This window comes from Xenopus laevis, chromosome 5S, assembly GCF_017654675.1.
Source record: "Xenopus laevis strain J_2021 chromosome 5S, Xenopus_laevis_v10.1, whole genome shotgun sequence".
Taxonomy (NCBI): Eukaryota; Metazoa; Chordata; class Amphibia; order Anura; family Pipidae; genus Xenopus; species Xenopus laevis.
Window position 1 is genome coordinate 37,546,407 of NC_054380.1, and position 27,378 is coordinate 37,573,784.

The following is a 27,378-nucleotide window of genomic DNA, read 5'->3' on the forward strand; positions in this document are numbered from 1 at the left end:
CTGTTGTAAGTGTGACTTTAGCTTAATGTGTACTTGTTGACTATATTAAAATTAAGTTTTTAATTAAAAGTGTCCATTTTAGTTTGTTAAACTGTGTTGTCTGATTTCTGTATTGCTTTTTCCTTTGCAGTTTTGGATATGGCTCGGCATGTGCCCTTGTATCGGGCTCTTTTAGAGCTCCTCCGAGGTATTGCTTCATGTGTTGCACTGGTGCCTCTGTTGCTGCCTTTGACTGGGGGAGAAGAGGAAGAGGAGCAGTCAGAATCCCAGGCATCTGTGGGCACCTTGCTGGCTAAAATGAAAACATGTGTTGACACATACACCAACAGATTAAGGTACAGTAATTATTTATTTTCTGTAGTAATGACAGGACAGTGCTGTTATATGCAAGACATATAAATCAAAGGTCCCCTAAATATTTTACAGCTTCAGTCTTGCAGTTATATTTTAGAGATCTGTAGCCTCTCTCTCTAGTTATATATTTTGCCCTGCTCCTTAGCCAGACTACTAACTAGAACCATTGATGTGTGCAGAGCCTCTGGGCACAGGTTAAGGCTTACAAGAAGATTCATGCTTTAGGTGTACTTGTAGACTAAAAACAACCATATGGAAACACATTTACACGGAATGCAGCTAGTTCAGAACTACTGGACAACAACTGGGGATTTCATAATAGGCATTCACCAAATCCACTATTTTGGGATTTGACCAAATCCTTCATGAAAGATTCAGCCGAATGCCGAACAAAAACCCTAATTTGGATAGACAAATCAGCGTTGTGAAGGGTGAAAGCTGCATGCGGTTAAAAAAAAGTTTCACTACCTTGTTTGTGTGACAGTGTTGTGTGTTTTAATGGTTCGGCCAGGCACTTGGATACAGCCAAATCCGAATCCTGCTGAAAAAGACAGAATCCAAAACCTAATCGTGGATTTGGTGCATCCCTAGTCATAACCTTTACAGCCCTGTTCACGACCTTAGTAAAGAATTGCATTTACAATTGCTTTACAGCTCTAACATAAATTCGTCCTACCGCTGTCTCTGGACTTCTAGGAAAAAGCTTGCGTTATAAAGTTCTTCCGGCACGAAAACTTGTTGCTTGAATTCAGCACCACAATGTAGCTTGAGGTTATTGTCACCAGTGAACTCAAGGATTGTGCATGAAACTCTGAAACTATCTACATAGTGTGATGTTTATTCCCTCTCCACATGCATAACCACCTTAGGCAATCACATAGTCAGCATTTTCCTTGCCTAGCTCTGCTTTTATCATGGTCATTGCTGTTTTTCCCCTTTGAGCCATCCACATGGTTAATTTGACATATCAAGTGCTCATTTGTTCTTGCACGAGTTTAACGTTTTGATAATCATAATTCGCCAAAAATATCATGAATTTTGATTTATTAGATCCTTACAATAAAGGCTAACTATAGGAACATCTATAACCAAGATTGTAAATTGTTGCTATGATATATTACCATTTTAAATCTTATTTGACCGTCGTTCTTGAGCCTACCCAGTATCCTCATGCCTTTCGTGTGCCACTGGTTCCATGTGAGCTGCCATGCTTGAATACTACCTGTACCAAATAGAAAGATAGATTCAGCTCAATTACCATTCCTACTACTGTTGTTTCGATTATGGTTTTACTTTGTTCTTGGTTTGAACCAATCACTCCTTGTAAAAACCCTCGTACTTATGAGTTTCAGCCACAATATATAGATGCATCAGTTGCTGATTAAGGTCTTATTTTGCTTATGCTGTGTTCAAACGGTGCACTCCATATAGCTATCCCCATATGTTGCCTCTTTATTCTGAAGAAATGTTGGGAATGTATAAAATAACCACGCATCCGCTCTTTGCGTCGTAAAAAAGAGAATTTTAAAAAGAAAAAAGGGCGATCTTTGCATTTTTCCTAATAAAATCATTTGCCAAACATGCCTGGTATACCTCCTGCTTCATAAAATGCCTCCCTTTTAATTAGATTCACTTCCTCAGTGTTATGTTAATTGGCCACTCCCGGAGTCTAAGGGGGTTATTAATTGAAGTCAAAAAAGTCAAAATCCGAAAATTCTGCATCTCAGACCCGCTGAGGTTGTGTATAAGTCAATCGAAAAAGTCCCGAATATATCCTCATCTGAGTTCAAGGATTTTGTGGTTTATGAGCAAAATCTGAAAATAACTGATTTTTCGGGCAGAAAATCCGAAAAATCTGTACAATTAGAATTTTTTAATGATTTTCACAATTTTTTCGATTTTTTTTTTCCCCCAATTTTGAATTTTTCTGGAAAATTTATTGATAAATAACGGGAAATAACCTGTGCAGATTTGGTTGGAGTATATTTCAGAAAATGATGAGATAAATTCGGATTTCGATAAATAACCCCTTTAATGTTGTGCATACAGTAAGTGCTGCTGGCAGGCGAGAATTCATGATCACGATATGATGTTACTTTAAAATGAATTGTGCTTAGATAATTCAATTATAGATGTTCGACTTGCCATAATTGTATTATGATAAAATGTTTTTATACATTTTGTTTGGCAAAGATGAAAACATCAAAAGGACCAAAAGATGTTGCTATGGTCTTCCCTGGTGAATGAAAGGCAAATAAGCTTGAATGGCTGCTGAAGCAGTTGGTTCTCACATAGCAATAGTAGCAATAGTTATATTTTTACCTACGAGATATAGTTATGCAAAGGAAGATCCCTAGCAAAATCAGTAAAAAAACAACATTGCTGCTCCAACACAGAGAAAGAACATGTATTTTTTCCTATACCATGGTTATTTTTGTCCCTGAACATTAGCTTTAGAAAGCCATTTCTTTTAAAAAGAGCACAAAATATTCAGAACCCAAAAGTAAAGGAGCCTAATGAAATGGCAAGAGAAATTCTGTAAGATTACAATCTATACACAAAATGAAATGCCATTGCAAAAATAGCACCACAGAAGAATAGATTAGGTTGAGCCAAACCAAACAAATTTTGTTTTGTAAATGTTTGAGCATGATTCATTTTCTGCAATACCTTCAGTTATTCTCTCAGGCTTAAAGCTGGGAATATTGATGCAGGGAAATAATGTGTTTTTTGGTGATTTTAACAAAAACAGAGAGGAGAAAAAAAAATAATCTGCTTGAAATCCCAAGGCAAAATGTGACTGTTTGATCTCAAGAGACAGATGTAAACTACTTTCTGCTGTACCAGCTATCTGAACAAAAGGGGTTGTAAAAAAGGTGCTTGCTGGCATAGAAATATGTGAAGTGTATTTGTAAAAGCGGGCTGAGCCGGCAGAAAAGAAACATATTAACTAATTAACTCATTTATTCTAATCCCAGATCATATTTGTTTTTTTTGGAGCTGAAAGACGTTCTTCCGGCATTGCTCCCTTGTTAAGTTATGAAATCCAGTACATTGCCTTAGTGTTGTGTTGGGCAGTAACACCAGAGACTTTTGAGCTTGTATTATGTTGTCTACTGAACTTAACCATTGCTTGCATTTGGAATCGCCTATAATTTGTGCCTTCCTATTTTTAGCAAGATCTTTTGACTCTTACGACAGATATTTTTCAGTGGGCCAAGGTTGCACTGCATTCTGAGAGCTGCCCACACATACAGGTGTAGCACGGGATATCCCAAATGATTTCTTGAGAAATCCCAGGGTTATCTAAGGTGAATTTATTAGGATTAAATGAGCAGTGTACACATAACACCTTTGCTAAAAATAAAAAAATAAATATGACTTTAAAATATGTTAAAATTACATTATGCCTAATGTTTTATTATTAAAAAAAATCCTTCCTTTCAGCTAGCTTCTCATTCAGGTTGTATTTGTAATAGAAGAACAGGAGTAAGTGAACAATTGACTATTAGGCGCACAAGCTGTGCTAGGCATATGTAGCTTACTTAGTATACTCTGTCTCCATAATTCAGTGTTATCAATGTACCTCTCCAGAAACCGTCTGTACAATTATTGATATTTAATAAAAACTATTGACATTAAAAAATCCATATTTTCCTATCTTTGCCATTATAAAGCACTCATTTGAAAGTTGGTTTCTTTTCACTGAGCCCTATTGATTGAGCTCATGTTAAAAGGGGATGTATACGATCTCTCTAAGTAGCTCAAGTATAGGATTCATAGATCTTCTAAGATATAAAACATGTCAAATCAGATTATAGGCTTGCCATTATATCCCTTTTAACGAAAGTGCTCTGTTGAAATCCTTATTATCCTTATCCATTAGCTCTATTAAACGAGGCTGGATTTACCATTTTGGTCAGAATTTAAGCAAACTGTACTGGAATTTGTTTGGTCCCTTGTTTCAAAGTAATAAAAGGGAGGTTAATTTGATTTTTCATAGCACCTCTGTGGTGGAATTACTTTGAGGATTACTACAGTAATGGATTAGTGGCAAGTTTCCCTTAATAAAATCTGTATAAATACTAGACAATCATTGACCGCTCAAAATGTGCTGCTGATGAACCTGAGAATGTTGCAAATCCATATTGTGTTTCCTTTACAAACAGAAACTAGCACCCACGTGTTAAAAACACAATTTATTTTTCTAATCAACTATACATTTGCTAGACATTTTATTCAGCATTTTTAATGGGTTTAAAGTTCACACGTTTGAGTAAGTCCTAACACAAGTAACATCACTAAGCATTGCTTGTAGTATATAATACACAAATGCCATAAATATATTGTGAGATATATCCTTAAAAATGTACCCCCTGTTTTAAGACATGAGGATATTAGAATTCACTTTGGAGTTCCAACACCTGTATATGGTGTAATGACATACTAAATATTATGTATTACAAGAAATAATAAGCCTACTACAGTAAAACATAACATTATTTGAAGTAACCTATCGAACTAATGAATAATCCAATGACCGCAAGCAAGTATAACATAAAAAGCTTGTAAATAAGGATATTGTGTAAATTCCATATATCCTTATAATACACAAAAGCCATGAATATCCTGTAAATTATATCCTTATAAACGGTGAGTTCTGATGTCATCAGTTATAAACGGTGAGTAGTGATGTCATTTCTGTCACATGACTCACTGAAACTTGTGTATTATAATAAATAAAGTACCCCCAGTTGCAAAATATGAGGATATTAGAAGTTACCTCGGAGTTCCATGACCTGTATAAAAACACTCGGCCTTCGGCCTCGTGTTTTTATATGGTCATGAAACTCCTTGGTAACTTATAATATCCTTATATTTTACAAGAGGGGGTACTTTATTCACTATATAATGGTTGTGATATAATCCATTATAATCTGTGCTTAGTAATTGCATCTAAATGTATAAAACTAATGTTCCTCATGTTGCAAGATATCCAGATATTAAAAGCACTTGGCCTTCTGTCTTGTGCCTTTATATAGTCAAGGTGTAACTTATTGCTGACTTTTAATATACTTATATTTTGGGGGGCACATTATTACCCATGTTTCCTCCGGATTATTCTTAGTTTGTAACAATTATCAAAATAACAAATATAATTGTTTAGCGACATGGATACTGATACTTACTGATCTGTAGCCACCCTTGGGACTGTTTATGTACTAGGCAACTAGTAAATACTGTTGGCATATCATGCATGTGGTTAATGATTACTGAACGTGCATTGCAAAGTCAAAAACAGAAGACAAGAACATCCTCTTATTCTCTGCCAACTTTTATGTTATGGTTTCTATGAGAAATGAAAACGAGTACATATTATATTGGTTTGAAGAATATTGGTACAAAAGCAAAATTGTCAGATTTTGTTTTGTTCTGTCCTCAAAAAAAAATTAGATCCAAGAAAGATAAGGCCAAAGCAGGAGTGAAACCAGATGCTTCTGATCCAGAGCCAGAAGGCCTAACTCTGCTTGTGCCAGACATTCAGAGAACTGCAGAAATCGTATCTGCTGCCACAACCAGCCTACGCCAGGCTAATCAAGGTAAAGCATGCAAAGTTTTATTCCATTTCACTTACAAACTTAGATGAAACTTCCATTTCACTTACAAATACAAATGCAAAGATTATCTGTAAAAGTTTGTCACACTCAGTGCACTATATGAAAGAGCTTCTTGCATTGTTTACAATTCTCATTTGCCTTTAGTGTTTTTCTAATTTTAAAAGCAAATGTTGGAAATGGGTTAACTGAAACTTAGATAAGTGTGCCTCAGTTACTAAGGAACTCAGAACCATTCAAAATCAAAACACCCTAATTCTTAATGCACTCTGAAGAATCAGAATCTGCTGTTATACCCCAGGGTGCTATATTTAGACATTATTTTTTTTTTCTTCCAGAAAAAAAACTGGCAGAATTCTCCAAAAAATCTTCAGTGAAATCAAAACCTTTCTCTATCCTACGTTCCTTAGAAGAGAAGTATGTGGCTATAATGAAAAAGCTCCAGTTTGGTAAGTACCCAATAACCATAAAGCACTCAACCCTAGTATAGAAAATCTATTATGTAGACTGGTATTGCATCACATCCAAAACCTTTCCCACAATCCAGTGCATATAAATTAAAGACATATAAGTGACTGCTAATATGACATTGCTGTAGTAGAGACGCTTCATATTTTACTTTCTTTCTAAATCTATATTCTTTTCAAATGCTGGAACTGCCCAGGAGTTTGAAGTGTTTCCAAACTCTTGTCTGCTTATATGTAGAGGACTATGGCTGTGGAAATACACCATAGGCCTCAAAGGAACAGTAACACCAAAACAATTAGGTTTTTTTTTTTTTAAATGAATGAAAATATAATGTACTTTTGCCCTGCACTGGTAAAACCGGTGTGTTTGCTTTAGAAACACAACTATTGTGTATGTGTTAAGCTGCTGTGTAGCCATTGTGACAGCCATCCAAGCACTGGAGACTCTGTATATAACAGATAAGCTCTGAAGAATCCCATTGTATACTACAGAGCATATCTGTTGGGTATCCTGTGCCTTTTCTTCTTTTTCCAGTTTGAATGGCTGCCCCCATGGCTACACAGCAGCTTCTTTATATAAACTAGTTTAGGCTTTCTGAAGCTAACACACCAATTTTAACAGTACAGCTCAACACTGCATTATATTTTCATTGCTTAAAAACACTTTAATTTTTTACAGTTTCTTTAACCGCTTAATTGGTAGCATCTGTTTTTTTAAAGGATGTTTCCTAAATTAGTGTAATAGGGCTAATTGCCATTTTTTCAGCTGGTGCTTTTCTGCCAATCTACCCGGACATGCAAAACTATTTGTAAGTGCACACACAAGCTAGATCTCAGCCTGAAAACACACACTTGATGTTTTTTTCACAGACAGAAAATGTGCCATGTGTTCCATTGGCCTAAGGAGTCTTGTTCTGGAAATTCTGAGTTACTTAGTGTTCTTTCCCACCATAGCACCACTGTTCATTTTTGGCAAAAAAAATTTCCGTGCATCTGTAAGGGCTACAGAGCTACAGACACACAAATTAGGGTTACCTTGTCTGTATCAGTTTGTGTTCTGTTATAAGGAACGTGGCTTTTAATATGCTTTTGGAAACATGTAAACTGCTATAATGGGAACTTTCTGGGTTTTTTTATTTTATTTTTTTGTTGATTTTGATGCTTATAAATTCCAGATTCATTTCACTGTAGACATGAAAAAGCAGACAGGAGTAAATATACAGTATGTAGACTGTGACAGTGTTCATTGTCAGAGTATGCTTTTGTGTACTGCACATTTTTCAAATACTGTCTTTTTTTTTCCTTAAAGATACTTTTGAGATGGTTTCCGAAGATGATGCTGGAAAATTGGTGTTTAAAATGAATTACCACTTCATGTCACAGGTGAAAAATGCCAGCGATGCGAACAGTGCTGCGCGTGCCCGTCGACTAGCCCAGGAAGCAGTGACCCTGTCAACCTCACTGCCACTTTCTTCTTCATCCAGTGTGTTTGTACGCTGCGATGAGGAGCGACTTGATATCATGAAGGTAAGATTTTGTGTTTTCAGAAATCTCTGGAAAACTATATATATATATATATATATATATATATATATATATATATATATATATATATATATATATATATATATATATATATATATATATATATATATATATATATATATATATATATATATATATATATATATAAATAAAGCGTCCAAGCATTGTTGGCTGCTTTTTTTTCCCCCATACGCTATCTTGACAAGGGGACAGGTGACATATACATCTTCCACTGGGTGGGCGACATACATTCCTTATACTCTTAAAGGAAAACTATACCCCCAAATTGAATACTTAAGCAACAGATAGTTTATATCAAATTGAATGACATATTAAAGAATCTTACTAAACTGGAATATATATTTACATAAATATTGCCCTTTTACATCTCTTGCCTTGAACCACCATTTCGTGACTCTATCTGTGCTGCCTCAGAGATCACCTGACCCGAAATACTACAACACTAACTGTAACAGGAAGAAGTGAGGAAGCAAAAGGCAGAACTCTGTCTGTTAATTGGCTCATGTGACCTTACATGTGGTTTGTATGTGTGCACAGTGAATCCTACGATCCCAGGGGGCGGCCCTTATTTTTTAAAATGGCAATTTTCTATTTCTGATTACCCAATGGCACATACTACTAAAAAAGTATATTATTATGAAAATGGTTCATTTACATGAAGCAGGGTTTTACACATGAGCTGTTTTACTGAGTATCTTTTAATAGAGACCTACATTGTTTGGGGGTATAGTTTTCCTTTAAGGTGGCCATAGACTTTATTACAGTTACAATGAATGGTCGCAGGAAAGATTGTTTGATTTCAATACAGAATGTTGGAGCTGAATTGTCAGATATACAGATGGAAACAATAGAATTCTATCTGTAACTGACGATTCAGCAGTAACACTGGCCGACCTGCCTGCTCGACGAGCAGACCATTATCCGAGTATTCTGCCAATATCGATCAGCTTGTCTCCCGCTATACACGCACCAAATATCTTGTATGATATTATGTGTGCGTCTATGGCCACCTTTATAGTAGGGAGACTTGTCGGTTTTTTGAAAGGGGCTTTGCTATATCAATAAATGATGATAATGCATTGAGTTGAAAAGCAGCAGAAGGAGAGAGAGGAAGGATAAAGGCGAATCTGGTTGAAAATATGAGAAAGGGATGAAAATTACCACAGAAGGAAGAAGCAGCTAAGGTGATTTACAGAATTCCACAGACAAGGTAGAGTGTGAGTGATGGGTTACAAATGCAAAGGGACATTAAGCAATTTTGTGTCTACTTTCTTACTCCAAACCATCTGCAGCCTGTGACTCACCTGGACTGCTCTGATTTATATGGGGACATTCTTTCATTACTAGCACCAGTTTAGCACAGCCCCTTGTTTCTTCATATAGAAAATATTCTACATTGAAAGACAATTTTTTCCTTTGAGATGCACAATGGCTGCTCAGCTGCAGCATTAGCCTTCTCAATTAGTCATTTGTGATGCAGCACTTAATGATTGCGAGAACCCTTGCTACCGAGATCTCACTTAAAATAAAATGTTAAAAGATTTTTGCAGAAGCAGGGGTGTGTCTGTCATAAATTACATTTTACATTGACCCTGGTTTCCTCTCTCTGCCAGTGTTCAGAGGAGATTCTCCTCCAGTTAACGTGATAAAGAGGTACCGTAAGCTCTACGGGGCAGGGACCTCCTTCCCACTATGTCTCTTACCACATAGCACTTACCACATAGCACTTAAGCTCTTTGTCCTGATATGATTCTGTATATATTTATTATGAGATTTGTCTTTCCCGTGTGTGTGTGTATATATATATATATATATATATATATATATATATATATATATATACACACACACATATATACTGTACTTTTATGCACTGTACAGTGCTGTGGCTTCTTAACAGCTCTTACAAATAAAGTTATACATACATACATACTGTACATACATACATACATACAGACCTTGGATAACAACATTTACTCCTTATAGCAGGCTGGGTTTTAGCCACGTACAAGGCTGTGGGGAAGTATTTCCAGTTCCTAATGAACAGGTATAAATTTTACAAAATATTTTATGGCAGTGTAAATTAATGTCAGTATTGTTTTAATGTCATTAACCTTATATGGAAAATTATGAAATCTCTGCCATTTAAAAAGAAAATAAAAACAACAGCCCCTAAAGTTTTATTAGCCTATTTAAGGGAGGGCATTATACTTTGATTAAAATCTGCCCTAATTTTAGCCAGTCCTGTCTAGTATTATTTTTAACTGCCAAAACGCTTTCCAGACAAAAATAAATTCAAATACTGCAAAAATAAAGGAATATAGGAATTTTTATGGAGGAAGTAGAATACTTTCTTCCACAAATATGAAAGCTACAGTGAGTATTACGTTGCAGTCATTATTGAAGGCATGCCAGTAGCAATAAAAAGTTTCCCCAAAGTCTATGGCACATGGCCACTGCTGCCATACATCGTAAAACAGCAGAAGTCAATCGAGCCCTATCACTACTGTTAATGTTTCTAATGAGATCAGTATCAGGCAGCTCTTGGCACTATGGCGCTTCTCATTCAGCAGCATTAGCAACAACAAATGAACGCGGGTGTATTTCCCACCACTGTTTTCCACCAGAAGTGCCACAGTTCCACTACCCTAACAATCTGTTTTCAATTCAATCTTAGAGTTAACTACTACTGGACAGATCCACCCAAGAATATTTTCTTTTATTCACAGGTTTTAATAACAGGTCCTGCAGATACTCCTTATGCAAATGGATGCTTTGAATTTGATGTATATTTCCCTCAAGATTATCCTAATTCACCACCCCTTGTGAATCTTGAAACTACTGGAGGCCATAGTGTTAGGTTTAATCCAAACCTTTACAATGATGGGAAGGTAATATGCTTAATATCTATTTATTTGTGCGAATTGTAAATTCCATTTTGTATTTTTTTTGCATTTGATTGTGGTATTGCTTCATTTGTTTATCCACATGTAGTCTCTTGGTGTAGGGAGCATAACATATCCTGCAGCATTAATATTGTTTTGTTTTTTTTAAATAATTTTAAATTAACCCAAAATTAAATCAACCTCCCATACAGGCCATGGGGGCATCTGTAAGATGCCATAGACAATCCATATTCTTGTCTAGCTAGTCATCAACAACCAGCTTGCTGACTAGTCTGTTCACATAGTCTTGCTTGTAGTAGTTTTATATCATTTTTTTTGTTTGTTTTTTTTAAAAGCTTCTTCTTAAACCATTGAGATTTGAGATGAGAGACTTTTAGAGATGCAAACAGCCACACATCACATCTGGCAATTTGGTTAATCATATGTTTAAATAAACTTTTTATTTTCTTTACTCCACTAGTTCTAGAATTGAATAAAAAGGATAGTCCAACAAGCCAAGTGATTTGAGCACTCTGCTAGAGATGTGCAGACTAGCCCAAAACACGTGGGTCAAATGTGTTCTGGCAGAAAAAATATGGATCACCAGTTTGGCTGCTGGTCACTATTACCCAGCACACATTAGTTTTTATTCAGGGTTCCCGATAGCCAACTCTCTCATTGGTGGTATAGTGTTTCCTGAGCCTGTCCTGGTTCTTTAAGTCATTTCACAACTTCAGGCCCAGATTGAGATGGGATCGGTTAGGATGGGTGCGGGTTTGAAAATGACGGGATGCACATATGATTAAACACTGCTGATAACATATTTTTTTTTCCTATAAGGCGCCCACCTCTACTCCTCTTTAAACATGAGCCTACTCTGCTGTTTCTGTCTCAGCAGCCATATTATCAAAAGTTTGTTTTATCCTTAGAAAGCAGAGAATGGGTCTGGTGGTAAGAATGAACGAGCATATAGTAAAATGTGGCACTTTATAAATGGATTCAGATTTAATTAGTCATTTACATTTAAGGAGATAAACCAGTGCACAGATAAACAGGTGTCCATTATGCAGGGGGATTATTTGAGCTCTGGGGATCTAATTGTCTACCCAACAAGGACCAAACATGCAGTATTTTGTTTTCCGTGTTTAATTGGAGAAATACCAATAGAATCTATTTTTTGTGATTAAAGCAATAGCCAAAAAGTTTGTTTAGCTCAAAGCCCCATTCGTTGCACTCAGGTTGAAAAGTGGGTATGCTGCCTCTTTAAAGCTAACCACATTAACCTTAAAGGGGCACATTACCAAACATGTGTGTGTCTGTATTTATGGCATGCTTTCTTTTCTAGGTTTGTTTAAGTATACTAAATACTTGGCATGGGAGACCAGAGGAAAAATGGAATCCACAAACTTCAAGTTTTTTGCAGGTATGTAGCCAATTACCAATTAATTGAGCTTGTGTTAACCAAGAATCCCACAGTCTGTGTTTGCACAATTTCCTGTCCATTAGAACACCAACACCATCTGAAGGTAGGGTTGCCGGCCAGCTGGTATTTGATCTGTCAGGGCTAGTATTACAAATTTACTGCAAGTGTACATGCTTGGTAATTTGTAATACCCTTCTGTTGCAACCCTGACCTGCTCATTTGAGCCCCAATCCACACTGATCGGTCAAGAAGCCTCCCGTGATGCAGCCATTATGTCGGCCTCTTTTTCTGTCATCTCTCCCACCCACTACAGCCCAGCCGGTAAAATAATATATAGAAGGTAGCAACCCTTTTTGAAGGTTAATTATGATGTTTCTGTTACTGGCTCCAATCTGCCTTACCGATTCATGTTAAAGGGATAGTGATACGTTTCAAGTTTTAAATGAAATGTTTCACTATGCCTATATAAAAGTTATCCTGCACTAATGCTGAATGAGAAAGGCTTATGTGTGCATTACATTTAGGGCAATGATAGGCAACCTTAAAGCATGGGGGTTTGTGGAAGCACATCAAGAATAAAGGCAGCAATACACAGGCCAATACTTATAGGTATCTGACCTATCAACCCAGGCAGGGGCATAACTACAGAGGAAGCAGACCCTGTGGCTGCAGGGGTGTCCAGGAGGTATAGGGGGTCCATGAGGCTTTAATTCATATACAGTTTCAATAAATATAGGTAAAACTAGTCAACCTCTAAACATTTTGGGGGCCTGAAAAACAATTTGGTGTGGGGCCCAGTAATATCTAGTTACACCACTGAACCCATTCAATAGCCAGATAGTTAGGACAGCAGGAAGCTCCTCTTCACTAGCACTATATACTGGCAGATATGGCACATCAGATACATTTTTCCACCATGTCTGATCAACGATTTGGATTTTTATATAGTCACTGCTAGTAAAGAAACCATGACTTTAAAAACATGTATCTTTATTGCACAGCCATGCTTGTGGCAGTATTTCAGATGCCAGTAGTATTTCCCACTCTGCATATCTGTATAAGGCATGATATTGCTGTCAGCTGTGATAAAGTTAAACACTAGCTGACTAAGTGAATGCTGAGTAAAAACGCATCCAGCAAAGTATAAGTCAAGCATAGCAGGGCACACATGGAGCATTCCTGTGATGAATGCGAGTAATTTTATTTCCAGCACACTAGAGATTACCACTTGATCTAACCCTTGTCAGCTGTGTCTAATTTATGTGCTGTGCTTAAGCCTTTCCTGTGTTTTCCTAGAATATTTACATATGTTCAAATTATTTTCAGCAAATTACTTTTTACTCTTAGTTCTAATCTGTAATCATTTGGTGCTAATAAGTTTTATTATAAAATTCTTGTTGACCGAATCCCCTAAACCAAGGACAAGGCAGCCTTTCCTTTGTTATATTTAGCTTGCATTTCCATGTATACAAATGTAAAGGGGGTTCACCTTAAACGACAAGGAAAGCTCACCGGTGGGGGACAATATTTTAGACACCCACACCAGTGCTTATTTTGCTTACCTTTCCTAGGCATCCATAGTGATGAGACTTAGACTTGCGCATGTGCAGTTGTAATAGCTCTAAAAATGTCACTCTACTGTGCACACACAAGTCTAAGTCTGAAGACAAATGCACCTCGAAGAGTAAGATGGCCGTGTCCCAACAGTTTTCTTTTTTCCATAAAAAGAGCACCAGCCTGGAGAAAATAAAACTCCTCAATTACATTTACTGTGGAGTGCCAACGAATGAATGAGGTTTTCATTGTCCTTTAATCTAATTTTCATGTAGATTGTGTAGTTGTACAAGAATTTGCAGTTGGTGCTCATGTTTTGTTATTGCTTTCTACTGCTGTAATACAGTTTGGCTTCAGTGTGTTATTCCCCACCAGTACATATGGACATATGGCTGAACCTATTTTTTAACTATTTTTTACTTTGTAAGTACAAAAAGTTGAGGGAAAGGATCATTTTCATGTAGTGTTTGCTGTATTTTAAGGTAACAATAATGATTAAATTACCTCTTATCTAAGCCGAATAAATGTTTGTGTCCCTATGATTCCATATTGTCTTAATTGGTCAACCACACTCTGCTTTCAGTTATTTCATATGAATTAAAAATTAACTTGTATTGCTGCACTACTTTTAGGTATTGGTTTCTATCCAGTCCCTCATACTCGTCTCTGAACCATATTTTAATGAACCTGGATATGAGAGAGCAAGGGGTACACCAGGCGGCACTCAGAGCTCCAGAGAATATGATGGAAATATCAGACAGGCCACTGTCAAATGGGCCATGCTAGAACAAATCAGAAATGCTTCGCCATGTTTTAAGGAGGTAGGTTTTCTCATTTTTATTGGATTTTGGGTGATACATATATGTAACTAAATCATGTGTAAACAGGTATTTTTGGTTGAGGGTCACAGAGAATGTGTCAGATACAGCCAACCAGTTTTTGTATACAAACAGCAGCTATGCATTCCTTCATGGAACAGAAGAGATAGTAAATTGAATAAATGCCCCCCCAAAAAAAGTACATTACTTTTTAGCATTAAATTAGTTGTTGGCTTAAAGAGAAAAAATAAAGATGGTATTTGAGTTCGTCCTTCCAGGAAGTGCTCCTGGCATGGATAAAATGTATCTCAGTAAAGACACCCCCAGACGTTTCATTTTGATTCATGCCTTGTACTTTGCCTGCGCATTAGAAATGGAGTCGCTCATGTCACCTTGGTTTGGAATTCTAACGACAAATGATTTTTCCTATGAAGGTGATCCACAAACACTTTTACTTGAAACGAGCAGAAATCATGGCTCAGTGTGAGGATTGGATAGTGGACATCCAGCAGTTCAGCAGTGACAAGCGTGTCGGCAGGACAATGTCTCATCATGCAGCCGCTTTAAAGGTAAATCTTTACCTCCAGATACCAGTCAGATTCCTTGTCTTTGTTATGCAGCTACCAGTAACATAGTAAGTTTGGTTGAAAACTAAGACTATATATAACCTGCCTAACTGTTAGTTGATCCAGAGGAAGGCAAAAAAAAAAACATCTGAAGCCTCTCCAATTTGGGGAAAAAAATTCTTCCTGACTCCAAGTGAGTAGCAAGTGAGTATTCTCTCACTTGCTAAAAAGCCATCCAAACCCTTCTTAAAGGTATACTGTCATGGGAAAAAACATTTTTTTCAAAACACATCAGTTAATAGTGCTGCTCCAGCAGAATTCTGCACTGAAATCCTCTTCTCAAAAGTGCAAATAGATTTTTTTATATTCAATTTTGAAATCTGACATGGGGCTAGACAATTTCCCAGCTGCCCCATGTCAGGCATGTGCTTGACTTGTGCTCTGATAAACTTCAATTACTCTTTACTGCTGTACTGCAAGTTGGAGTGATATCACCCCCCCTCCCTTTTCCCCCCAGCAGCCAAACAAAAGAAAAATGGGAAGGTAACCAGATAACAGCTCCCTAACACAAGATAACAGCTGCCTGGTAGATCTAAGAACAACACTCAATTTTAATACAATTTAAATTAAAAGTTATATTTTAATACATTGTTGCAACCTTGGCCTGAACTGGTTGGCTGGCTGGGTGTGTCACTCTCCACTATTTAATGTAGCTGTTTTTTGCCTATCCCTTTAAAGCTATCTAATGTATCAGCCAGTATGACTGATTCAGGGAGAGAATTCCATATCTTCGCAGCTCTCACTGTAAAAAAACCCCTTACGAATATTTAGGCGGAACTTCCTTTCTTCTAATCGGAATGGGGGACCTTGTCTCAGCTAGAAGGACTTGCTGCTAAATAAAGCATTAGAGAGATTATTATATGATCCCCTTATATATTTATACATAGTTGTCATACCAGCCCTTAAACCCCTTAAAGAAGAATTCAATCCTATATAAAAAAAACCCTACTCCCCACCCCAGGTAGATCCCCCTCACTCCCCCCCCCCAGGCTAACTGCACCAAAACTGTACGACATAGTCTAGATGAGGCCTTACCAGTGCTCTGTACAGTGGAAGAATATCCCCCTCCTCTTTTGAATCAATTCTCCTTTTAATAAAGCTCAATACCTTATTTGCCCTTGATGCTGCTGACTGGCATTGCTTGCTACAGCAAGTTCATTATCTACAAGGACTACAATGTCCTTTTCCATAATGGATTTGCCTAGTGCGTCCCATTAAGGGTATTGGTGCATTGGATCTCATCTGCCACTAAAGCTGGCCACAGACGCAAAGATCTGATCGTACCAATCAATGTACGATCGGACTTTCCCATCTCCCGACCTGCCACTAACCATTCAGATCAAAGTCTTACCATTCCAACCAAATAAAGTAGTTAAAGAACAGATCAGCCTATGTTCTGCCCCTGACAGCAATCGTACGATAGACAAAGCTGGTGACAGTCTCCCACTGAAAATCGTGGGAGACTAACCTGTCCGATCGACCAAACGACCGATCTCCACCGGACGAAAAATGTCGGGACTCTACACACATTCTTCCGAAAATCGTACGAATCCTTCGATAAGCAGTCATTCATAGGGCACGGTATCAAGTGCAAAATCCATTTAGATCACATGTTCTGCTCTCCCACTGTCCAGATTACTTACCTCATCATAAAAAGCAATTAAATTTGTCTGACATGACCTAGCCTTCATAAAGCGATGCTGGTTGCTGCTCATAATGCCATTCACTAGGACACAATTTTGAACATTTTACAAGGAACATAAGACTGCAATGAAAAGCATTTAAAAATTTTATTAAAATAAACTTCTAAATATGGTTCGTTAAAAATGATATGTAGTTTCTGAAATAATTCAGGTTCTCTCAAATATGTACTCTAATTGATCGTTCTGTCTACAGGCAGGTTTGTGTCAGGTTTCTTTTGTTTTTTTTTTAATTAGCAGCTATCTCTAATACATAATTGGTCTGTGGTCCATTTGCCAAGATAGTGTATTACATTTTAGCATGCCATAAACTCTTCAGTCTTAAAGTGGACTTGTCACCCAGACACACAAATCTGTATAATAAAAGTTTATTTCATATTAAACATGAAATCAAATTTCTATTTTTAATTAAAGCATTCATAGCTGTTGTAAGCTCATTTAAAAATCTCAGCTGTCAATCAAATATTGTCTGCCCCTCCTCTATGCCATGGGCATAGAGGCGGAGCAGACAATTACTTTCACTTTCCATCCAGCACTTCCTAAATGTCACTGCTCTCCCAATATTTCCTCGTTCTTTTAACCATTTAATTGTGTAGCCGGTGCATGGGGATGGACATAGGGTCCCCCATTCTGGTGCACAAACAAGATTCTGAGATGATCCAAGGCTTGTCTTAATAACAGTGTCCACAAAATGGCTGAATGGCAAAATAGGATTTTGAATATTTTTTTGGGGTGACGGGTCCCCTTTAACCATCCATGTTCCTCTAATGCAGAGGTTGTAAGATATTTTTTAGCTCAGGTCCCGGTACAGTTCCAAACTTTTGGCTCCAAAGGTACAGAGGCAGCACTGAGGAGTCAGCCATTGAGTACATTGAGTAATAACAGAAACAAAATTTACTTCCCAAATCTAACCTTAACTGACCTTTAAGCTGGGTTTTAGGTATATGTGCAAGATCACAAATCTCATTGTTACTGGCCTACAAGATGAGTCCCTCTACTACTACCCAAAGTTTCCACATGTGAACCAGCACCACAGTCTCATATCTCCATTTATAGAACATACACCATCATGTGAAGCAAGGTTCTTGCTGTGTGTAGGGTTCAGAATTGTATTGTCGGCAGTTGCCAGTACATATCCTTATGTGGTAACTGTCGCAGTAGTACAGAACAACCAGTAATACCTTTGCCTTCATTTTCCTGACTGCACTTGGACAATTATAGGCAAAATTGATTTATAGCTAAGGGCTACACATTGCTGGAAATACGCACTGTATTTCTCCAAATCCCACAGGACTTGTAACAATTATAGGTAAACTCGTTTCCTAGAAGGTCAACATCATCATTTTCTTTTTTTATGAGGGAGTTTGGCCATTTTTATTCATCCTCTGATCTTTTCAATGTATACATTTGAAATGATAGCTTCAGATCACTGGCACAAACCAAATAAAATTGCAGATGTTCTCCATTCTATATATTATGGTTTGTATCTGCACTAATTTCCCTCCCATCTCCAGGCATTGTGTCTCTTGAGAACGGACATTATATTGACCCTACTCTTCCTTCTGCTTCCTACACAGAGGCACACAGCTCAGCTTCGAGAAGAACTCCTAAAGCTCCTGTGCCCTGAGGGCCTGGACCCGGATGGGGATGACAGTGCGGAAAAATGCCTTGCTGCCGCTGCCAGCTGCGAGGAGACTACATTGCACGAACAGGCCAAACCAAGCAGCAGTAAAGACACCTCTAGTGACTTTTTTTTCTAAGCTGCAATGGCATGGACTTTAGACCAAAAGGCTTTGAAGCACAGCCAAATATGTCCATATTTGTATGTAAGATGCTCGCTGAAACTATACAGTACTTTGCCCTTAAGGATATACAGATTAATTCAAGATGATCTTTTACCTGTACAAGAGTGTAAACTTTTTTGTGTGCTTTTATTTTTCAATTGTGAGAACCACTGATTGGTATGTTTAACAGAAATGTAAACATCAAAAATGGCGAAATCACTGAAATAAGTGTCTAAGGAAAGAATGTTTACTGAATGTTTTCTTCTTTTTTTTTTTTTTTTTTTTTTACCTGTAGAGTGAGGGCGTTGTAACAAAGAATATATATTGGTCATTCTTATAACTATAACTATTTAAAGACCACAACTTTTCACTGAATTTGATAGATTTCGGCCATACCTTCATGCTCATCTTTGATTTCTACCGAAGACTCCAATAAAAGTGAAATCGACCTGGTCACTAGTAATTGATTTACTGGTACTTTTCTTTTTTTAAAGAATAAACCTGCAATTTCAAATCCGTATAACTGGAGAGCCGCTCTTGTAAGACTGGATTTATTACAGTCATTGTTTGATTTGATGCTTTGCAACTGCACCAGAAATAAATGCTCATGGTTTTACCTTCAGTACACGTGGCACTTTTAGCTTCCTCCATTTCTTCTCACTTTCTCAAACCTTATGTAATGGAGACCCAAATGTACATCTATTAGCTGAGGTGCAGAAGCTCTTGTAGGAGCTGCACCGAATAGACTGCCAAATACTGTATACTTTCCAGCCATATTATGCCTTCGTTATTTTCCTCCATATATAATTGCTGTTCTCTTGTCCCCTTCTATTATAGTACTATGGAACATTGCCCTGGTAAAGGAGGATGCCAAACTGCTAAGTACCCCCGTTATTATAATCACTTACCTGTAATCACTTGCCATCTTTTTGCTTGATTAAAATGGGCCTTTGGGTCAGGGAGAGGGCAGGGATGTCGTATGTTAAGGGGCTGAAGAAATCACTAGACAGGGAAGTGGGTGGAGTGGATGGGCAATAAGTGGGCCTATCCATATAAGGAGTTATCTGTCAGAGTAGAGGGTCAGGGAATGGAGGGATTTATAGGGTGTAACAAATATACCAGCAATTACATTGCAGATGAATTCCTAATTCTGGCTCTAGGTGGAGATTTACCTCCTGGGCCCTTCAAATATTGTGTGACAACCATACTCACCTGATACCATGGGCTGATGATCCTGTTCACCATACCTACCTGCCTGAAGAGAACAACAAAAAGAGGAAGATGATCATGATGAATGAGCTTCTACAGAAATACTCAGAGCTGCAAAGAGGAGCAATGGACTGGGAAGCAATTATAATCACTGACGGTGCCTTACATTTAGGCACCCTCTCCCAGGGATTATACCATTGTTTTGCCTTTAAAGTGGCACACATGAACTATAAGGTTCAACATTAACTCAGAGCTGCCTTTATGTAGCCGTGCAACTGCGTCACAGGGAGACCTACGTGCTTCCATCTGACAGGACTAAAATGCCCCCGGAACACACGTTCTGTGGCTATTCTAGTCCTAAAGGGTTCATATCTGTCAGTACCACTGTAAAATAAGAAAATTAATGTATATTTATATTCAGAATGAAAGCAAAAGTAATCTAATGGAGTTTGTTTTGTTTCATGACCTTCAAGTCCTTCTGTGGTTTGTAATCTCTAGTTAATTTCCTTTGTTCAGAATCCCAGACAAGAGTTACACAAAGATCGATTCAAAATTGCACCACGTGATAAACTCCAACCTGCCATGTTTTTATCAGCAGAGCTGCATTTTCTGCAATGGAGATGAGGCAAATGTAACACTTCGTTTGTTGAAATAATCAACTTGTGCTACAAGATGCAAATGAACTGCATAACCCTCAATCAACACATTCTGTGTACAACTGTGCAAATAAGATTTACATGTTCTATTGGCTTCTGTCTTAACCAATGGGTTCCATGCTGTTTAGGTTTTATCTCCATGATCTCCTATCATACAGGGAATGTCCTAGTACTAGTGCATAGAATTCCTTCCAGTTAACCCCCAGCTCTCTCACTCTAATTCACATTCATTGTCTTCACCGACCTCTCTAACATTGCACCAGAAGAGTTTTAATTAGTATTCACCCTCTAGCAACTGCACAAGGAGAAAAATGCTATTAATTGAATTTGTCTTGATTTAGACATACAATGGTGTCTGCTTCTCTCTTCAGAGAGCTTCTCACTGAAACATGCAGTTCTCTTAATTATTTATTTGTGTTAGACCCTACAACAAAACTGCAACCAACATCTCAAATATATAACTATTGAACGTGCAGTTCACCACTGGTGGCTTGTTGGCATCTCTAAAGGGACAGAACATGGGTAGATTAGTAATGCTCCTGCACATTTAATAACAACTTGAATGAATGATCCCAGATAACAGATCTTTCCATAATTTGGGTCTTCATACCTTAAATCTACTAGAAAATGATGTAAACATTAAATAAACCCAATAGGCTGGTTTTGCTTCCAATAAGGATGAATTATATCTTAGTTTGGATCAAGTACAAGCTAATGTTTTATTATTACAGAGAAAAAGGAAACCATTTTTTAAAAATATGAATTATTTGATCATAATGGAGTCTATGGGAGACAGCCTTTCTGTAATTCGGAACGTTCTGGATAATGGTTTCCAGATAAAGGATCATATACCTGTACTGTATACTAATAGAAAAGCATGGGGAGCAGAGAGTTTGGGGTTAGGACAGGAGCCTCTCTGTTGAATTTTAAGGTGGAAGTCTTTACAAAACACTACTTCACTGTAAAATTCCCTTGTGCTCCTTATTCAGCCTTTGGCCTGTACTAGTTGAACTCACTGGGCTTAAGACAATGTCTCAATCAGTAGAAAAAGGAGCCAATCACACAACTGCTGCAAAAAGGTTGCTGACCTCATTTGTTGTGACCACCAGTGCACCGCAAGGGTTCGGGGAGGCTGCATTCCCTGAAGATGTATTGGCCGGAGTTAAAGTAAACAGAAACTGGTCATATAACACTTTGAAGGCTCATTTGCAAAGGGGAAGCACATAATTGCTTCAATAAATTCTACGTATACTTGCAGAAAAAGCTCTGCCATGAGCAGATGTAATTCCTGGGTATTGAGCAATGCACCAAACTGAATCATATGTCAATGCAATTATACATCCAACACTACCTCAACTGACCCCAGATTTACCAGTAGCTTTAGTTACCAAGGGCAGTAACACTGTAACTCTGGATACAAATGATGCATTGTGGGTTAGGAAGTGGCATGGGTTTTTGAGCCTTTCACAAATTACCACTGAAGAAAATAAGGCTCTTGTTCTGAAATTACCCTACTGAAGAAGGTGGCCAAAATATTCATATCACAAACTTGCAGCTTCAACTTTTCAGTAGATTTTATCAGGGAACCAGGGACCTCAACCTATCAGCTGCCACTCCTGGCCCCCATAACGGTTTTAGTTGAAAACCAAAGACGAGATAAACAGGAATTCTTTATAGAAGACTCGTGCAGGTTACCAGGCAGAAGATAGGCCCTGACACACATACTAGTTACGTTACCCATCTGCAAAGTCTGCACTCAAGCCAGAAATACCTGAGTGCCTGGAGCTAGATGGCTGACCTCTGCTCTGTACAAATGATCCCAGGTCTGTGTGCTTTTTAAAGGAGAAGCGAGCATCACCGAGAGATCCTCTTCCTGCTTCATCAGTTTTCAAATTTCCCGAGGTGTCAGGTAAGTAAAAGTACTCACTTGGGGGTGCCTAACTTTCGGCACCCCCAAGTGTAAAATGCTATTCCTTCTACTTTAAAGAACTTGCTCTAAATAGGATGTAAGCAATTGGCGTCACCAGGGGTTAAAAAGAAATGTTATCCCCAGTGACTTTTTTTTTTCCTTGTCGTTTAAATTCCAAAAATCTTCCACATGATTGATCAAATGTATATGAATCTCCTTCAACTCTAGTTCCTTGTGGAACAAAATACTGTGTAGAGCAGTGATCCCCAACCAGTGGCTCATGTGCAATATGTTTCTCGCCATCCCCTTGGATGGTTCTCCTAGTGGCCTCAAAGCAGGTGCTTATTTTTGACAGCAAAATGTTTTGAATACATAAAAGGCATGTGTACTGCCAAAAAGACCCACCTGTAGTCAACCAGTCCACATGGGGCTACCAAATAATCAACTACAGATCTAACTGACCACCCCTTTTTAATGCTTGTGTTGCTCTCTGACTTTTTTTTTTTAATTTGGCTCAAGGGTAAAAAATGTTGGGGACCCCTGGTGTAGAGTCCTCTCTTATCACTACAAAACCCTTGTTTGCCTTACTACTTCTAAATGGCACTTTCTTAAAACTGCATTTGCCTTCAGTCTTCCATTCCATGGAAGTATATTCCAGGCTTCATCCCGACTTATCTATATCAGACCACACCCAAGAGCCTTACATTAGCTATGGAGGAATTGCGAGGCACGAGGATCTGTAATAGTGTTTGTGCTTGTTGGTGTTCCAAGCCATATTGCATTTTATGTCTTTTAAGAATTAAAGCCCAGTGTATAATATTCATCATGTTTTTAATAAGCAGTCAAATGGTGAATTCTAAATATATTCTTAACTATATTAAATGTCATCCAACATTCATACTGTGGCATGCATAATACATTTTCAAAGTGAATATGACTATTTATATAATATACCATTGACATTGCTCAGCAGTTTTCTAAATGTTGGTTAAAATGTATAAATAGCCCAGTGCTACAAGAACGCATGAGACTTCTCTCATTGGCTGAAGATCCACTGCTGCCTTCTGGGAACAAGAATGACTGATGAATCTCAGCAGAACAAAGAAAGGAACACGGCTAAATTTGACAGCAGCACTGTCTGTGCCAAACACAAAGTGAAAATGGCGGGTAGAGGTCCTAAATACAATCATGTCTATAACCTGAAGGAAGGGAGATCTGCACCAAAAATTAGCAGCTAGCAATTAATGGTCACCTGTTTGAAAGCAAATAGTTGACTTTTGTGGTTCATACCCTGTACATCTGGGCACAATGTTACTAACTGCAGGTATCCTTGGCCAATGGTCTGCTAAGGCAGACTCCATAGTTTTACTTTACAGAGATTCTACACATTTACCTAGAAAAGCATTACTCTTCTGTGAAATATGTATTGGCCCAATGTAATTAGCTGCCATCTTTTCCTACCACCCTTGGCACCCCCTACACCTCTTTAAACTTGGATTCAATTACATCTATATATTCCTGGAACAGTCTGACTTGGAGGAGGGGATGCTTGGGAAGTTAGGGGAGATTGTGCTGGGCCACCCTTCTTAAATATACCATGGGCCAGGGCATACTTTATGAAAGATGATAAGCAGGGATACACTGAATCCACTATTTGGGATTCAGCTGAATCCTTGGTGAAAGATTTGGCCGAATACCAAACCGAATCTGAATCCTAATTTGCATATGCAAATTAGGGGTCAAGAAAGGAAAAAGTGGAAAAATTCTAATTTTGTAGCAAAAAGTCATGTGATTTCCCTACCGCCCCTAATTTACATATGCAAATTAGGATTTAGTTCGGCCAGGCGCAAGGATTCAGCCGAATCCTGCTGTAGAAAGGGCGAATCCTGGCCAAATTCCGAACCGAATCCTGGATTCCGTGCATCCCTAATGATAAATGGCATAAGACTACAAGAGATAAGTTATTAAAGTCCCCGGGGGTTGACTAACACATTACCACCTCGCAGTGATTCTAGCTTTTCTTTGCCCTTTAACGGTTTTAATTTTAATGAAATTGCCCATAGGCTGTTACTCACAAAATAGGTTTTCAAGTACAGGGACTGATCAAATCTCACCCACATTATAGTGTTTCCCTCTGTGTATCTGGTCATCATATGCAAAGCCAAGTGTGAAGGGGTTGGTAACACACTACAGCACATCCACAAGGACGTGGAAACCAGAGCCTGAACTTAAGGCAGAAGAGGCACATACCTAGGGCGCATCAACGGGGGAGGGGTGCTAAGCACATACCCCTTCTGCTGCCTATGTCTACTCTGGGCCTCGTTCCCCCACTGCTTGCGGGCACCACCAGGTCATCAGTGCGCACATTCAATCATGTGCACATTCACAGCAGGTGGGTCGGCATCAAGTGCATATGAGACTGAGAGCTGGTTGGCCGGGATGCCTAGGGCACCAGCCCAGCTTGGCCCGTCTCTGTGGAAACCAGTCACAAAGCAGCAGCTCCTCTGTGAGTAAAACCACAGGAATACTTGCATAGAAGGCATGCTTTTATGTAAGTACCTACAGTAATAGCCTGGAATACAATATAAGCAAGGGGAGGGGGGTCCAATATTCTTAATAAAATATCAGTTCAACATTAAATAAACTCAATAGGCTGTTTTTTCATCCAATAAAGATTAATTAAATTTTAGTTGGGATCAAGTACAAGGTACTCTTTTATTATTTTGGAGAAAAAGGAAATCATGATTAAAAATGTTTATTATTTGGATAAAAATGAGTGTATGGGAGATGGCCTTCCCATAATTCAGACCTTTCTGGGTAATAGGTTTTTTGGATAATGGATCCCATTACTGTACATACACAAAGTTTCCCAGGAAGCTGACAGTTTTATTGACACCCCGCATCTAATCTTCAAAGGGGGTTTGTCGTAAATCAGTTGTACCCTTGTCACTGTGCCCTAGGAACCATGAATTGAGTTACTGGATAGAGGAATTATATATAGAAAAATGTTCAGTGTCAGTGCAATAAGCAGTAATTTTGGAGTTAACTTACTCAAACAAGCGGGGGATCCAGGTGCACAAACCCTAAACCTTCAGCTCAGGAAGGCAGTATAGCAGATAATAAATAGTGATGGGCTGGCACAAACCGGATCACACTCCAAAAATAGATGTAGTAAAAAAAAAGTGTTTTTATTCAAACAAAAACATCACAACAAAAGCCATATGCATTTTGTGCCATAGGGCACTTAGTCATAGGCTAGCCCCTATGTGCACGAAACGCGTAAGGCCTTGATATTTTTTTCAAATAAAAATACTTTTTTTTTACTACATCTATTTTTGGAGTGTGATCCAGTTTGTGCAAGCCCATCACTATTTATTAACTGTATAGAGGAAACCCTATGAACCAAATATAAGCAAAGGCCTAGGCCAGTGATCCCTAACCAGTAGCTTGTGAGTAACATGTTGCTTGGACCAACCCCTTGGAAGTTGCTCTCAGTGGCCTCAGAACCTCAAAATACTGTAGATATTATTTTTGAATTCCAGGCTTGGAAGCAAGTTTGGGGCTGCATAAAAACCAGTACTGCTAAACAGAGCCTCCTTATTTGGCACCCCCAGGGAACTTGTTTCATGCTTCGTTTGCTCCCCAACTCTTTTTACATTTGCTCACTGGTAAAAAATTAGTTAAGTTTAATTAAACGGTGATCTTTCAATTTCCTTAGATTGTACAATAAAGGCCAGATTATACAATATTTAATTATATTCCAGTCTATAATGTTAATGATTGTTAATAGTGGCCAAAGTAAAGAAGGTATCAATAGGAGCAGTAAAAGTCCTGAGAGATGATCTGGTCCCTTTCTGAGAATTGCTTAAAGGGCATGTAAAGTCTAAAATAGAATAAGGCTAGAAATGCTGTTTTTTGTATAGTAAATATAAACATGAACTTACTGCACCACAAGCCTAATCAAACAAATAATGTATGCTTTCAAAGTTGGCTGCAGGGGGTCACTATCTTGAAACTTTGTTAAACATCTTTGCAAGACCAAGACTGTGCACATGCTCAGTGTGGTCTGGGCTGCTTAGGGACCGTCATAAACAAAGCTGCTTGAATTCTGCATGGCTGGTAAGTAAGGAGAGGGCTCCCCCTGCTGTTCATAAGTATGACTGTTTCCCTGCTCAGCAGTTAGGGACCATCTGACAATTCCTATCCACAGCAGTAAATGAAGGGAGAATTTCACTGCATACAGTCAGGTTTCTTATAAAAACAGTACACATTTTTTAATTAAAGTATATTGGAGATAGGTTTCTTTTTCATTAAAGAAAGTAAAAATGGGATTTTTTTTTTTTTTGCCTTTACATGCCCTTTAATATCCAGCCGTGAAGGGCAAGGACATATTAATTGTTTCCTAGCGAGCTGCTTGCTTGTATCTGACAGAATATCATGCAAATCACATTTAATAATGCCTTTCTCCCTGACTCCTTCAATCTGTTCTCCTTTTTTCTGTGATTTTTTTTTTATCTTGTACCTAATGTGCAGAGCTGGAGTTCAAACCATCATTACAAATCTGCTCACGGACTCAGCGGCAGACATCAAGTATGTTTTAAGGGAAATTAGAATTAACAGGATTCTTTCAAATTCCCTCTGCTCCTCCATCTGAGACTGTTCAAACATCTTTGGCAATAGATCAATCTCCCCATTCAGTGGAAATGATTGGAATGGTTATACTCTGTTCGTGAAAGAGCAGGCCGGGCAAGGGGCGATGCCATTTGATTTATATCTTTGTAAAAACTCTGCCTTTGACTGGGAATGTCATTG

At 38.1% G+C, this 27,378-nt stretch overlaps 1 protein-coding gene across 6 annotated transcripts in view; it reads left to right on the forward strand.

The window, feature by feature from the left end:
- Nucleotides 1-19,414, forward strand: part of birc6.S (baculoviral IAP repeat containing 6 S homeolog) — a 166,355-nt gene extending 146,941 nt beyond the window's left edge. For all 6 annotated transcript variants that reach the window (XM_018265204.2, XM_018265206.2, XM_018265207.2 and 3 more), the window contains 9 exons: nt 131-335; nt 5,809-5,954; nt 6,308-6,418; nt 7,746-7,963; nt 10,732-10,893; nt 12,233-12,310; nt 14,497-14,685; nt 15,117-15,251; nt 18,586-19,414. In XM_018265204.2, the coding sequence (XP_018120693.1) occupies nt 131-335; nt 5,809-5,954; nt 6,308-6,418; nt 7,746-7,963; nt 10,732-10,893; nt 12,233-12,310; nt 14,497-14,685; nt 15,117-15,251; nt 18,586-18,768 (1,427 nt within the window). In that variant the 3' untranslated portion in view covers nt 18,769-19,414. The remainder of the gene's footprint in view (nt 1-130; nt 336-5,808; nt 5,955-6,307; nt 6,419-7,745; nt 7,964-10,731; nt 10,894-12,232; nt 12,311-14,496; nt 14,686-15,116; nt 15,252-18,585) is intronic.
- Nucleotides 19,415-27,378: the final 7,964 nt, after the last annotated feature.